Here is a 13,698-nt window from a genome sequence, read left to right on the forward strand (position 1 = left end):
TTGGTGTGATATGGCAAGTAATATTAAATTTTATGAAACATATTTATATTCTGTAGGAATCCAATAACTGATCTAAAATATTTTTGTCATAAAAAAAAAAATTTTCCCTAGGATACCGGGAATGTTTTTTAGTAATTGTAATTTATGATGCAAGGCCGCATACCATGTATAATCTACAGGGATATGGCGCACAGTCAAGCCATGTTTACATAGTACATCCACTAATGTGTTTTCTGATGACATCAGATATCCATGAGTAGCTCTGATATGTCCTAACCACAACCAGAAGAGAACCACTTCCTCTCTATAGCTTTAGAAGGGAAAGTATTGTAATCGATCCAATTTGGGCATATGTGGTTTTCACCAGATCTTGACACTTTGATACCTAAGGAACCCAAAAAAACTGAATGGGGATTTTCTGGATGTTCGTATGCACATGTGTGTGTTCAGTGTCACACTCTAACTCACTTTGTATCTCCAGAACAACTTGACCAATTTTGACCAAACTTGGTCAGATTACTTCTATATATACGGCACTGATACCATTAAATTTTCAAATTAAAAGATCAAGGGGGTGAGGCTTAACAGCAAGGTTATCCTCAGTATCACAATTTTTCACCTAATTAAGATCTTATATTTCTTAGGCACATTTGTTAACAATTAAAAAATAATATTTCCAACAATTTTTTTTTTTTTGCAAAATTGCATCCCCACCCCAACAAATGCTCTAAATAAACTAGTGGCTAAGTGGGTATACTGCATCATCAGGAGGGGATAAGAAGGAATGTATGGATAGAAAGGAAGAGAAAGATGGATGGAGAGGTAAAGTCAACGGACAGTCGCTTTTTACGACTGGCAGTAGACACTTTGGCATAGATCTTCCCACCACTCTTCTGAGTAGACCCCCAAATCCACAAAAGCGGATAATTAGGAAATAATTCACTAATCCTAAAATTCAGTACTAGAAGCCAGAACCCTAAACCAACATAATGGCTGTAGAGTAAAATGAAACCCATGGCAAATTAAAAAAAAACCCACATAATAGTTTTGTACGAACCTTATATTGATTGCATGTAACAGCATATAAGATGAATTATGTATTACAAAATATCAAAAAAACTTTCTAATTTATATCCTTTTCTTTTTTTATTTAATTAACATTATCTTTTAGCTAATACAAATATTACTGATCATCTCAAATAAATTAAATGATAATGCCTAAATTAAATCAATAATGAGAAGGATTGGGGAAACAAATCATCTAATTTCAATTATTCAAGCATTTATATTTATATTTTTGTTAAGGTTTTGTTAAACCTTAACAAAAGTTTCACATCTACAATAGGTTAAAAAAACTGGCAATGAATTGAATTTTTCTATGATTTTATTCAGTTCAATCATTTTAAACTCTATTTGTATCTTTATGATAAAATAATTCCATTTTTATTAAAAAATAATAACCAAAATTATGAATTTTTTTCATTTTTATGTAAAAATATTTATTTCTAATTGTATGATAAATAAATAAATACAAAAAAAAAGATTATTTCTAAACTTGTTGAGGACTTAATGAAATTAGATTGGTGGGGCTATTGTATATTCTTTATATTTATTTTTTTCATTTTGAAGGCTCCGACACTCAAAGGGAAGCTTCAGGTAAAATTAATTTAATGAAAACTGAAAATTAATTGTAACAAAAAAAAAACTTACAAAAAAAAACATTTTTAATCTTTTAACATAGAATATTATATAGCAAGCATTCCACCATAATATTTTGTAATATAATCATTCAAGATGTTTTAAAGGAAGCAAAACTGCAAAAAAGCACATTTACAGAAACAATGATAAGAAGTTATTTTGTGTTTTTTTTTTAATTTACTCCTGTCTTCTACATAACAAAACTTTTTTTTATAATTTTGTCTCAGAACTAATTTAACAAAAAAAATTTAACAGAGAAAAATTCAGGAGACATAAAATTTGTAATAATTTTTGCAGTAATTATTTCTTCTAATTTTTATCATGGATCCTTCATGCATATAATAAAAGTTATTAAAAATTGTATTTTTTATCTATTTTGTCATATAAATAATTTTTGGAAATATTAATTATAGCAATTGTAAACTGGAATAATCTGATTCAACACCTGAGTGAAGCAGGGTACATATAAAGATTAATTATGAGATAAAGTTAAATAAAGATTAATTATAGTGTGAAAGATTTTAGAATAATAAAAAGTTAATGAAGCAGATTAAATTGACTCACCCTACAATAAAAATTACTGCTGATGCGATAAGTGATATGCTCATAACAAACCCAAATGTGGTAACCCAAAGACCAACTGCAAGACCAATCCATGCTATATTATTAATTAAACCATGCATTAGGCTCATCTGAAAACCGCAATGAAACATATAAAATTTAAAAAAAAACAAAGTATACTAGATAACACTAACATAATATATGTAACTTATACACAGATAAGTAGAACTTGTACTATCACACCCACTGAAAAATACAAACATGTGGTGGATAATTTTTCCTTAAATTTAAAACAGCAGTTACAATGCCACATTCAGAATCATTAAAACACACAGTACACAATATCAGACAAAACTCACACAAATGGTCAAATTAATTCAACTGATCTGGAGTCCACAAGCTGACTTCTCTACTTGTAGACCGATCAAAATAACTCATTTACAGGAAAAAAAATAAAATTGTTATCTGAAATTTTACAAGTGGAAATTATAAAGGGGCTTATAATAAAAGTAAAAAAAAAAATACATGAGTGTGAGTGGTGGAGGGTTGATTTGGGGGTTGAAAAATGGTATTATTGCAATTTCCAGCAAAAGTTGACGTCAAAAAAATTTGTGGTAATTTAAGACACAGAAAAAGTATACTTTCACAAAAGTGTCGTCAAAATTAAATTAATTTTGCGGAAAAAAAAGAAAAGATTTTTCGCATTTTTCTCAGAAATTTTGAGGTTATGTTAAAAAGTGACATCTACAAAAGCTGTAGATTTCTACATGGTCTACAACTTTAGTTTGGAAAATTTTTTTTTCAACCCCCTAAATCACTCCTCTACTACCTTCGCTCACGCATTTATTTTTTTATGTTTATTATAAGCCTCTTTACCATTTCCACTTAAAAGTCCAGGTAACAATTTGTTTTTCTCTAAGTGTAATTTGGTTGGACTATTGTAATAAATTTGACACAAAATGCACGACACAGATTTTTACAAAATCCATTTTTGCAAACCACCTCATTGAAACAAGTTAAAACAAAACCTTGTTCAAACAAGTTTGTATACACATACAAAAATAATCATAAAAATCTTATATTTAAATATTAAAGAATAAAAAATGGACAAAATCAAAATTTACAAACACAATAACATTCTAAATTAATACAAGAGATAAATATAAAAAATGAAACAAGACTGTCGTGGTGGACAGGCCTGCGGCTGAGCATTTAGGGGGCCCCTGAACATGTGGAGATAGTCCTTGTGCGATGAGATTGCGAGCACTTCGCATACTGACAGCGTAATACTCCGCTGAGCGGTCTCAGAAAGGGGGAGGGGAAAAAAATATATATATATAGCCTATGACACTCCTGGTAACATAAGGATTCCAATGAGGGACCATATATCTAAATCGGTTCAGCCACTGAGCTGCTACTATGGAACTAACGTACGTACATACATACACCCTAAATATATTACACTCCTTTTTGGGCATTGTGTAATGAACAACCACAATTCACATCACATACGTTTTCCAAGACATAACAAACAAACAATTACCCTTCACAACTTAATCCAAAAAACAGTACACGGAGCCACTCAGCACTTACAGCAATAGTCTCTGAAAAAGCCTGAATTAGAACAAAAACTTGCTCAATTCAGGTAAACGTTTTTAGCTATTTGGCTTTAAGCTTTCATATTTTAAATTGTGTTATCATCAATTTAAAAATTGTTTTATATTAGTAATCATTAAAAGGTATTTTTAAACAATTTTTTTTGTACAAAAGAACAATAATTAATTGTAATTTGAAAACTAATACATGTGTATAAAAGTAAACAGTTCTTATCATACTGAAATCCTTAAATAAGCAGTTTTTTCCACGGATATGACGTGCTTACTTGAAGAAAAAACCAATTTATATTACTAAAAGTATTAAAAATACAGGTAACTTCTGAATTATGAGACTTTTTAACATTTCTTTTCATGTGAAAATATTGTTTTTAATATTGTAGTAATTTTATAAGCATTTAAAAATACTATTATTAAATGTTCCTTAATCCAGAAATATTAAAACAACTTCTCTTATAGCAACCAACAACTGTGTTACTACTTTGTATCAAATACTTCTTACACAAATGACAAATATATCAGAAAAAGTATGGTTGTTCACTATTTCATCTTTTTGTTGATGCATTTCAAGACATTGGTGGCCAGTAATTTTTAAGTATATTTCAGAGCTAGTCAAACCAATTACAAAGTGCCACACAAATCTAATCACAGATTTATAATGCAATCTTACTTTATCTAAAATTTATGATATTATTTATTAGATATTTAGCAGTCACAAAATTAACCTCACTATAATATTAAATATTACTAACATAAAAATAAAAGATATCAGATTAATATTATGTTTAACAAATAAACTGAAATCATATTTGTATTAACATACTATAACAGTATTTTTTTTATCATGAAGTTCAATAATTTAATGTAATAAATACTATCAAAGCTTACAATTCAATAATCTTGTGAAATATTATTAATAAATCACAGCAATGATTGAAATATTTAAATAATCCATTACTCCTAAATAAAAAAAGGTTATATACAAATGTAAAATGCCAATGGTAAAAGTCATATTTAAAGAACTGGTTTTTAAGTCACTATAGTTAATCAACATCATTAGCAGATGGTGTCCCATTAATTAGAAAATGTCAATGTCCTTTGTTATTCGAGCTTGAAAAATATAATTATAAAGTTCTGCTTTCCAATATCATTAATTCAAAGAATCAAGAGAAAATGGAAGTTTTTCTTTTCAGAATTGCTGGTGCAAATTACAAGGAGTACAATAAGAAAATTTTAAACTATATATCAATATTAAGACAAAGATGTTAAATGGTGGCAAACCAAATCACAACTTTTGTCATATTAAGATTCCTTAAAAATTTATATTAAGTTAGTGATAGCACAATTATCTTTTAATTACACAAAATAACATTAACCACTGGTAATTGAATAAACTATGATTTGTCAAAATACCAATCAAATGATAACGTAATAAGAAACATTATTTTAAGGATATAAAATTACTTATTTAAAAAATTCTCAATCAGGATTGGCGAGGTACCAATTCAATACAAGCCTAACCTAAACAATAACCAATTAGGTAACAAACCTTATCCCTAATACCACAATAACTGAATAAATTAGATTATGAAATTAATCTTGACCGAAAATCTTTTATGAACATTCTCAAATTAAAGAAAATTGTCATAATTAAAACAAGAGTTTTGACAAGAATTACCTCACAACACACCCCTGTTAATCCATACGTTTAAAAAACTGTGAAGAAGAAAACAAATAAAAGGTATAAAATGTGATACAAGCATAATCAAAATAAGTTTTATGCAGGTACATTTTAAAACAGAAAAATTTTTAATTTACTTCTCACACAGACTGTTAACATGTCAAGTTTTCAGAAAAACACCAAACAAACTATGTCAAATTGTCAGCTGACTTATCACTGCCATCTTGAAACAGTTATCTGTGTAATAAAAGAACTCATGTTTACCAAAATTACTAAAAGTACGTGGAATTTATAATTTTCTGAGTAAAATAAATATCGGTTACAACAACTTTTAAAATGTATGAAAACCTGTTTTAAGAACGAGAATCAGTTTTCGTTCGGGACATTAAAAATCTTTTATCATATAAATATGATCAATATTCTAACATGGAAAAAGCCAAAGGCCTTATGTTAATTTTTTGATTTTTGAAAACTGTATAATTGTTTATGAACAATATTCCGTCTTATGTTTCAAAGAAAATATCTGTTAGTAATTTGCAGGTAAATATGTTTCTAAAATCCTTTGTAATTGGCAACACTATTACTCTTGGAGGTACAATAAAACTAATTCAAGTGGGGTAGTACAAAAAAAAAAAAAAAACTAAAAAACCTAGCGTGCAGTATTAAAGTCAAAATTGATTTGCCACGTGTTAACACGTAATCAAACACACAGTGGCGATATAGTAATATATTATCTGTTACCGAGTAGAATTCTGCATTTGCCGGCCGTCATCGTGGACGTTGTCGCGTTTTGGTAAGTGCTTAATCAATTATACCGAATGTTATCAAAGGTTTTTTTTATGTTTTACTTTTTTGCCGCACTTTAAAATTCAGCCGATGTATTTGAATTAAAACTGTTGTGGATATTTTTTTAATATGGTACTTCCATATGATATATTTATATGATAGTAAAAAAAAATTACATATTTTTTTAAAAAATGTAATTTTTTTTTCTTGAGACTACCAGCATCTTTTTTCAGCGTTATACTAATATACCATTATTTCAGCTAAGTTATTAATATACAAATATCATAGACAAATATTTTTATATTTTTCTGAGTCATGACACAGTAAATTTGCATCATGCTACAGCAGAAAATCTATATATGTGCAGGTTTCATTACAATAATAACTTTGTCTGCTAAAACTGATCATTGAAACGCCATGTCTAGCACATGGCTTTACATAGTTTCCATATCAACATGAAGAATAAATATGTTATTATAACAAACTGAAATTTTAGTGAAAAGAAAAATCTCACAACATTATTATCCATAATAGATATAATCATGATGAGTATTATATTTTTGCATGCCAAGTTGAAACAGTGTAAATAATATATTTCACCACATTTATCTCCCAATCTTTCTTATGGCTATGGTGCATGATAGTACTTGAAGTATATACACATCTTTTGTAGTTGCTTTCCATGAGAGTAATAATATTCTTTATTTAACTAGTGTCTATGATGAATAGAGTGACTGTTAGTGGTAGGACTGAGTATCATCTGCTCTTTGGTGGGCTGGCAAGCTGATATTCAACTGTACATTCAGCTCATGAAGTAAACCAACTGGAAATCACTTCTCTCCTTACTTTCCTGACATGAGATACTTGTTATTCTTGAGAGTGGCTATCATTTTTCTGAAACAATTTGTAACTTGTGTAAGATTGCTTACATTCATTGTTATGTTACTTAATAAACACGTTACATCTTTTACTACTACAACTAGTATAATTCCATTTTGCAAATTAATGTTTTCTTTATTTATCTCATTTTTTTTAACCTCTGGGACCACCATTACGTATTACTTCAGAGGATGAGATGAATGACAATTTTTGTAGTGTGTGAAAATGCCATGCCTGACTGTGATTCAAACCCAGAACGTAGTTAGTTTACATGATGTTTTTCTTAGGTGCATAACTGGTTAAGTGTAGCATTTTAAAAATGTTAGTGGAATATATAATAGCTTCGTAAATACTACCTTGTAATTAAAAAAAAAACAATGTAATTGTTTAATCTACAAGTCATTTACCATTGTGCTGACAATACATAAAGAAATCCATAAAAAATACACTAGTTTTTTTATTAAATTACTTAATATTTGTGGATAAAATATTATTAAAACAGTATTTTTTGTTGCTTGGGTATGAGTCTTGTTTGAGGACATGTTTAATTCTGGCACTGAATTATATAGATGGCATTGGATAGTTCAAACTAGCCGTCAGGAATATGAACACAATACTTGGGAATATTGTCTCTAAACAGGCTGTACCCAGTCTCAGTTTAAAAGTCAGTACTGTCGAATTTTAGACTCATCATTCCTGAGAATGTAAAGACGAAGTTACTCTTGTAAGTAGAAATTTTAATCCACGTTAAAGGAAATATATCTTTAACTTGAACTGAATCAAGATCTGTAGACATTTTGGAAACAGTGACCAACTAATCAAGTATAAACCCATGCTAAATAAAAAACTTGTGAATTTTTATGTGGTAAAATATTTATTACATTGATTTATAGTTGCATATATAATTAATTCAGTAGTATGACCATAATCAAAATAATTTTACGTCTTCATAATCCACGCACCTTGTGCACCTTGAACACATTGTGCTTCTTGTTTTTTTTATTTGAATGTCTTTTGTTTTAATCTTGAGAAATTAAAGAAATAACTTTTTTTGAATGGGAATTCTTTTATAAATGTTCTGTGTTAAAAGATACCATGTATTTCATTTAAAATAAAGATAACCTTTGCCTGTCTGTCTAGTTAGCAATCTTTAGTAAAATTGGTTCTACTGCCATTGTACTCTTTTTTTCTGTTTAGCCTGCGGAGAACCACTGTAAGGTGTTACTTCAGAGGATGGATGAAGATAATATGTGTGAATGTAAATGAACTTGTCTTGTATAGTTTCGGTCAATTATTCCTGAGATATGTGGTTAATTGAAACCCAACCAACAAAGAACACTGGTATCCAAAATCCAGTATTCAAATTCATATAAAAGTAACTGCTTTTACTAGGATTTGACTCTTAGAACTCTCGACTTTGAAATCAGCTGATTTGCAATGATGAGTTAACCACTAGAGACCAGCCTGGTGAGCTGCCATTGTACTATGAGCTCTACTGTCATTACTCCTGTTGTTCCTATTTTGTTACCTCACAGTTGAAAGCAGTGGCTGGTTCAGTTTTATTTAAAGCATTAAGAATTTAATAACTTTTGTCATAATTAATTTTGTGATATTTGTTTAGCCCTTCAGATTTTCATTAATTGAAGGGATAAAGGAAGGTCCTCTGGACCTCTGACACCACTAAGTTTTATATTCACATCCAATCAGAACAGTTTTTAACAATATTAAAGTATTTATCAATTGAAGATGCCTGGGATCTAAATTTTTTACACCACTGTTATTTTTATTGGCCTCCAAAAAAATAATACTTAAACAATTTGAATATAATTTAAAAAAAATTAAACACTAAGATATAAAATCAATTCTCGTTTTGGTATTTGAACAGGATAGGAGAACTAAAAAACAAAGATTTCAGTCATTGTTGTACTAATGACTGTGGTCATGCATTTGCGCATAGTTTAATGAGGAAGTTGAAATGATAGGTGAAAAAAATACCAGACTTAATATTTGGTTTAATACCAAATGATCTAGAAGCCAGCATACTAATGTGTTCAAATTTTACACTTTTCTTTTACTGGAGTAGTAAGAGAATGTGAATACTTACACTTAGACAATTATGTTTTTACTGATGTCTCCCAGAAACAGAACACTTTTTTAAAAAAAGGATGGTTCAAATACTGCTGTACTTAAATTTGCAGTTAGGAGCTAAAAATTTTTAATTTTATCTTAGGGGTTGTTTAAAAAACCCTGGGATACAAGGAATTTGACCCCAATTTAATTACTCTTTATTCTTGAAAGTAGAATGCACTTCATTTTTCATTACATTTGTAGAATGCATTCATTTGCAAAAGAACAGACCAATATTACAATATTTCAATTTTGTTAATTGGAGAGACCTAAGTTGTCAAGAGACGGCAAGATGAACTGAACTCATGATACCATTTTATTTTTTACTTGTTTTCCTGCAACAGAACAATTTTTCTTTTAAAAGTTATATATTTAAAATTGCTCTTCTTCAATAATTTATTAAATGAGGAAGCTAGAGGACTGGACAAGAAATGTCCTCCTTACACCATCAAGATTTTACTTATCCTGAAAATAAAACATGTTTTGAAAAGGAACCCTTTGCATACTGATTATTCTTTTTATCAGAATAAATCTATAGGGTTATAGGATGTCAAATGTTTTTCAAAATTGTTGATAAATCCTTCCATACCTAGAAAATCAAATAACAAATTTCTTGAACTTATGATGAATGGCTTGCAATCAGACATTATTAATCAGTTGTAACTTTTAACATAAGATGATAACATCTACAAGTGAACTGCTTTTATGTATATTAACTTTACATTTAATTAACAAATCTGAATGTAATTTGTTTCTGTTAATTACTTTCATTGTTCAGAAATTCCAACCAGTTAAAAATTTTGTTCATCCTCAATACTATGATTAATGGTGAACTAGAAGGTTTTCCTTGGCAGTCAAGGCAAAATGCATTGACTAAAATTAATCAATTTATATTTGTGTCTGACCATTAAAAAATTCTAATAATAAACATCCGTACTAACAACTTAGAAAAAGAACCATTTAATTTCATGTAATGTAATAAAAATACCTACGTTATTTAATAAAGGGGTAAAAAATTTTGTTTGTTTAGTTCAGCGCAATCAGAAAGCATAAAAAAAAAATTGAAAACCAAATTTTAAAGCATTGCACAAAAACCTGGGTTTTGGGTACTTACATTCAAGTAAATGGAGTATTATTTATTTCATTCTTGTTTTAGCTTTATGCCAACTGCAGAACTAGCAATAGTATAAATAACATTTTTAACCATAAATAACAACTCATCTGTTTTATGCTTTATAAAAATTGCCAGATTGAATTTGTCTGTTTACTTTGTACTAGTGTGTGTCACTAAGTCACATTAATATATAGTCACTAATATATATCTGTAGTATATTGACCATGATCTTCAATTTACTTCATTTAAATAAACAATTTATATTTTATTTATTGCTATTAAAAGTATTGAAATGGCAAAGAATATAGACATGAAGTAAGGCTTACATTATACCAAAAAATATTACTACCAGAAATCAAATAATAGCTATTCTGAAGTATTGTTTCCATTTCATTAAATTTAGTTACTGTTAAATGAAGACAGCAAAAATATTTTTTTGTTATTTTTCTCTTTTTTAATAACACTGATAAACATAATTTTTGTTTTCTACCATGTGATACATGATTTTAATCTGTTTTTGATGCTGAAAACGAATATGAACTCAGAATCTTTCTCTATCACCCACCAATTTTGAAAAAAATTAAAATTTTAATTAAAGAATTTTTTTCTTTTTTCAATGTATAGTTAGCATTTTAAATTCCTATATTGTATTTGTTAGCTCATTTTTTATTGTTTAACATTTTTAACATAATTTATAAGCTTTAAATAAACAATACTAGACAATGAATTAAATCATATCGTAGTTATATATTATGACATCATATCTAACACTGAAGAGTGAGCCTTCATGGATAAGATTAATCATGTTTGTGCAGGTCAAAACATGTAGCTGAAAACACAGCTATGTTGTTTGTATTAAGCACTGGATTTAGGAATGAATTAATTTTGTTCAATCCTATTGCTGTTTTAAGTTTGTTAACAGTGAGTGCAGTGTCATAATGGCTTGAAATTGTGTAAATGATGTGGATGGCTTTTGTTATGCATGTGGTGAGTTTGCCATAAAATCAAATTACCAGAAAAAACATTACATCTTTAATTAAAAAAACATATCATTTGTACTTTCAAAGTAAAATTGATGATCAGGATAAGATGTGGGTTCTTCATATAGTATGCAGTAATTTTTCTGTATATTTAAGAGGATGGCTGAAAGATACACAGAAGGCTTTGCCATGTGGTGTACTTGTGATTTGGTGTGAACCAAAGTATCATGTAACCGATTGTTACTTTTGTTTAACAAGTGTATGTGGAATTTCTAAAAAATCAAAATTTACTGTAAAATATCCTTCATTGCAATCGGCAATCAGGCCTGTAGCTTACAGTGAAATAATTCCAGTTCCTGAGTCGTCTGTGAATGTTTGTTTCAAAAACAGCAATGAAGAATCAGGCAGTATTGAAGAAGATCACAATGATTTTGATTTTAGATTATCTTCCAATAAGCCACATCTTATATCACAAGGTGAATTAAATGACTTGGTTAGGAATTTAAATTTATCAAAAAATCAAGCTGAACTGTTAGGATCAAGACTGCAAAGTTGGAATTTACTTTAAAAAAAATACAAAAATTTCAGACTTTCAAAGCCGACAAAAAGAACTTTCTCAGTACTTTATTGATGAAAATAATTTGGTTTATTGCACAAATATTGATATTAAGTTGCACTTAGGACAAGTTCATAAACCTTGGGACTGGTGCCGTTTCATAGATTCGCCCAAGTATAGTTTAAAAATGGTTCTACTACACAACGGTAACAAATATCCTTCAATACCAATCGCTTATGGTATTAATTTGAAAGAGACATATGATGTGATGAAAGACATTCTTGAAAAAATAAATCATAAAAAACATAGCTAGAACATATGTGGTAATTTGAAAGTTATAGCTATTTTGTTAGGCATGCAATTAGGCTTTACTAAGTACATATATTTTCTTTGCAAATGGGACAGTTGAACTATGGATAAACGTTATGTTACCAAAGAGTGGAAGAAACGAGACACCTAACTCCAAATGGGAAAAATATTATTCATGAGCCCTTAGTTGAACCCAAAAAAATATTTTTACCCCCTCTACATATCAAGTTAGGACTAATGAAAAATGTTGTAAATGCATTGAAGAAGGATAGTCCCAGATTTTTGTACATCAGGCAGAAATTTCTGAATATAAGTGAAGGAAAAATTAAAGAAGGAATATTTATTGGTCCTCAAATAAGAGAGTTGATCAAAGATGATGTATTTAACTCAATGTTAAATAATGTAGAACGTGTAGCTTGGGCTTCATTTAAAGACGTTTACAAAAATTTTCTCGGCAAACAGAAATCTGACAATTACCACAATAGTGTTAATCAACTTCTTACTTCATACAGAATTGTGGGATGTAATATGTATTTGAAAATACATTTCCTCCATTCACATCTAGATTTCTTCCTGGACAACCTCGGAGACGTAAGTGACGAACACTGTGAACGTTTCTACCAAGACATTTCGGTGATGGAAAGCCATTATAAAGGGAAATGGAATACTGACATGCTAGCCAATTACTGTTAGTATTAATTCGAGATATGTCTGTGGATATTTATAAAAGAAGAGCATCAGCGAAATCATTCTAACACAGGTATGGCCATGCAAAATTATAAATTTTACAAGTTTTAACTATATTTTCCCTTAAGTTTTTTGAAGCGCAATTTATTTAAAACTAAGGGTAACAGAAAAATTCTATTTACAGATCTGTAATGTACGCAAAAAAGCAATTCAAGAAATGGTATCATACTTACAGAAACATTAAAAAAATATTTTTTTGTCTATCAGTGTAATTTCTGTTTTAAATTCTGCAGCAACTGGTTAATTAGTTTTTGTTTATTATTCAATGAACTGGTTAAAGATTAATATAGTGTTTAATAAGATGATTAGTATTATCCATATCAAGGAACTAGTATAGTATTCATGATTAAACAAATTAAATGACAGTAAATAGATGTAATCAAAAACAATACCAGAGTTTTACAAAAACATAAAGAAAAAATTAAGTTATTTGCACAAATTAAATGAACTGTATGACAAATATTTTTTCTAAAATATGTGTGTCAGTTATTACAATCAAATGGTTGTAAACAAACTGTCATGGGAACAGATCACTCCCTTAGAAAGCATTGTTTATAATCTGACAAGGATCCTATTCCTGGCTAATTAGATGTAGTAGCAAGTGTATTGGTTTCCTGTTGTCCCATTCACTAAGTCAAATTTACTGT

At 28.9% G+C, this 13,698-nt stretch overlaps 2 protein-coding genes across 8 annotated transcripts in view; one reads left to right on the forward strand and one right to left on the reverse strand.

The window, feature by feature from the left end:
* LOC142318734 (sorting nexin-13-like) overlaps window positions 1–5,755 on the reverse strand; it is a 95,225-nt gene extending 89,470 nt beyond the window's left edge. For all 3 annotated transcript variants that reach the window (XM_075355132.1, XM_075355135.1, XM_075355133.1), the window contains exons 1-2: window positions 5,551–5,755; window positions 2,263–2,390 (exon numbers count right to left, since the gene is read on the reverse strand). In XM_075355132.1, the coding sequence (XP_075211247.1) occupies window positions 2,263–2,390 (128 nt within the window). In that variant the 5' untranslated portion in view covers window positions 5,551–5,755. The remainder of the gene's footprint in view (window positions 1–2,262; window positions 2,391–5,550) is intronic.
* Window positions 5,756–6,195: 440 nt separating this feature from the next.
* AsnS (asparagine synthetase) overlaps window positions 6,196–13,698 on the forward strand; it is a 50,416-nt gene continuing 42,913 nt past the window's right edge. Inside the window, exons 1-2 of one of the 5 annotated variants that reach the window (XM_075355140.1) lie at window positions 6,216–6,346; window positions 12,870–13,064. Coding sequence is in view for 1 of the 5 variants with exons in the window: in XM_075355136.1 (XP_075211251.1) it covers window positions 8,456–8,476 (21 nt within the window). In the remaining 4 variants the exon portion in view is untranslated. Of the gene's footprint in view, window positions 6,347–8,422; window positions 8,477–12,869; window positions 13,065–13,698 lie in introns of those variants that run through there. The other 4 variants (XM_075355138.1, XM_075355139.1, XM_075355137.1 and 1 more) reach the window with 4 other exon arrangements.

Source organism: Lycorma delicatula, chromosome 2 (assembly GCF_047948215.1).
Source record: "Lycorma delicatula isolate Av1 chromosome 2, ASM4794821v1, whole genome shotgun sequence".
NCBI lineage: Eukaryota > Metazoa > Arthropoda > Insecta > Hemiptera > Fulgoridae > Lycorma > Lycorma delicatula.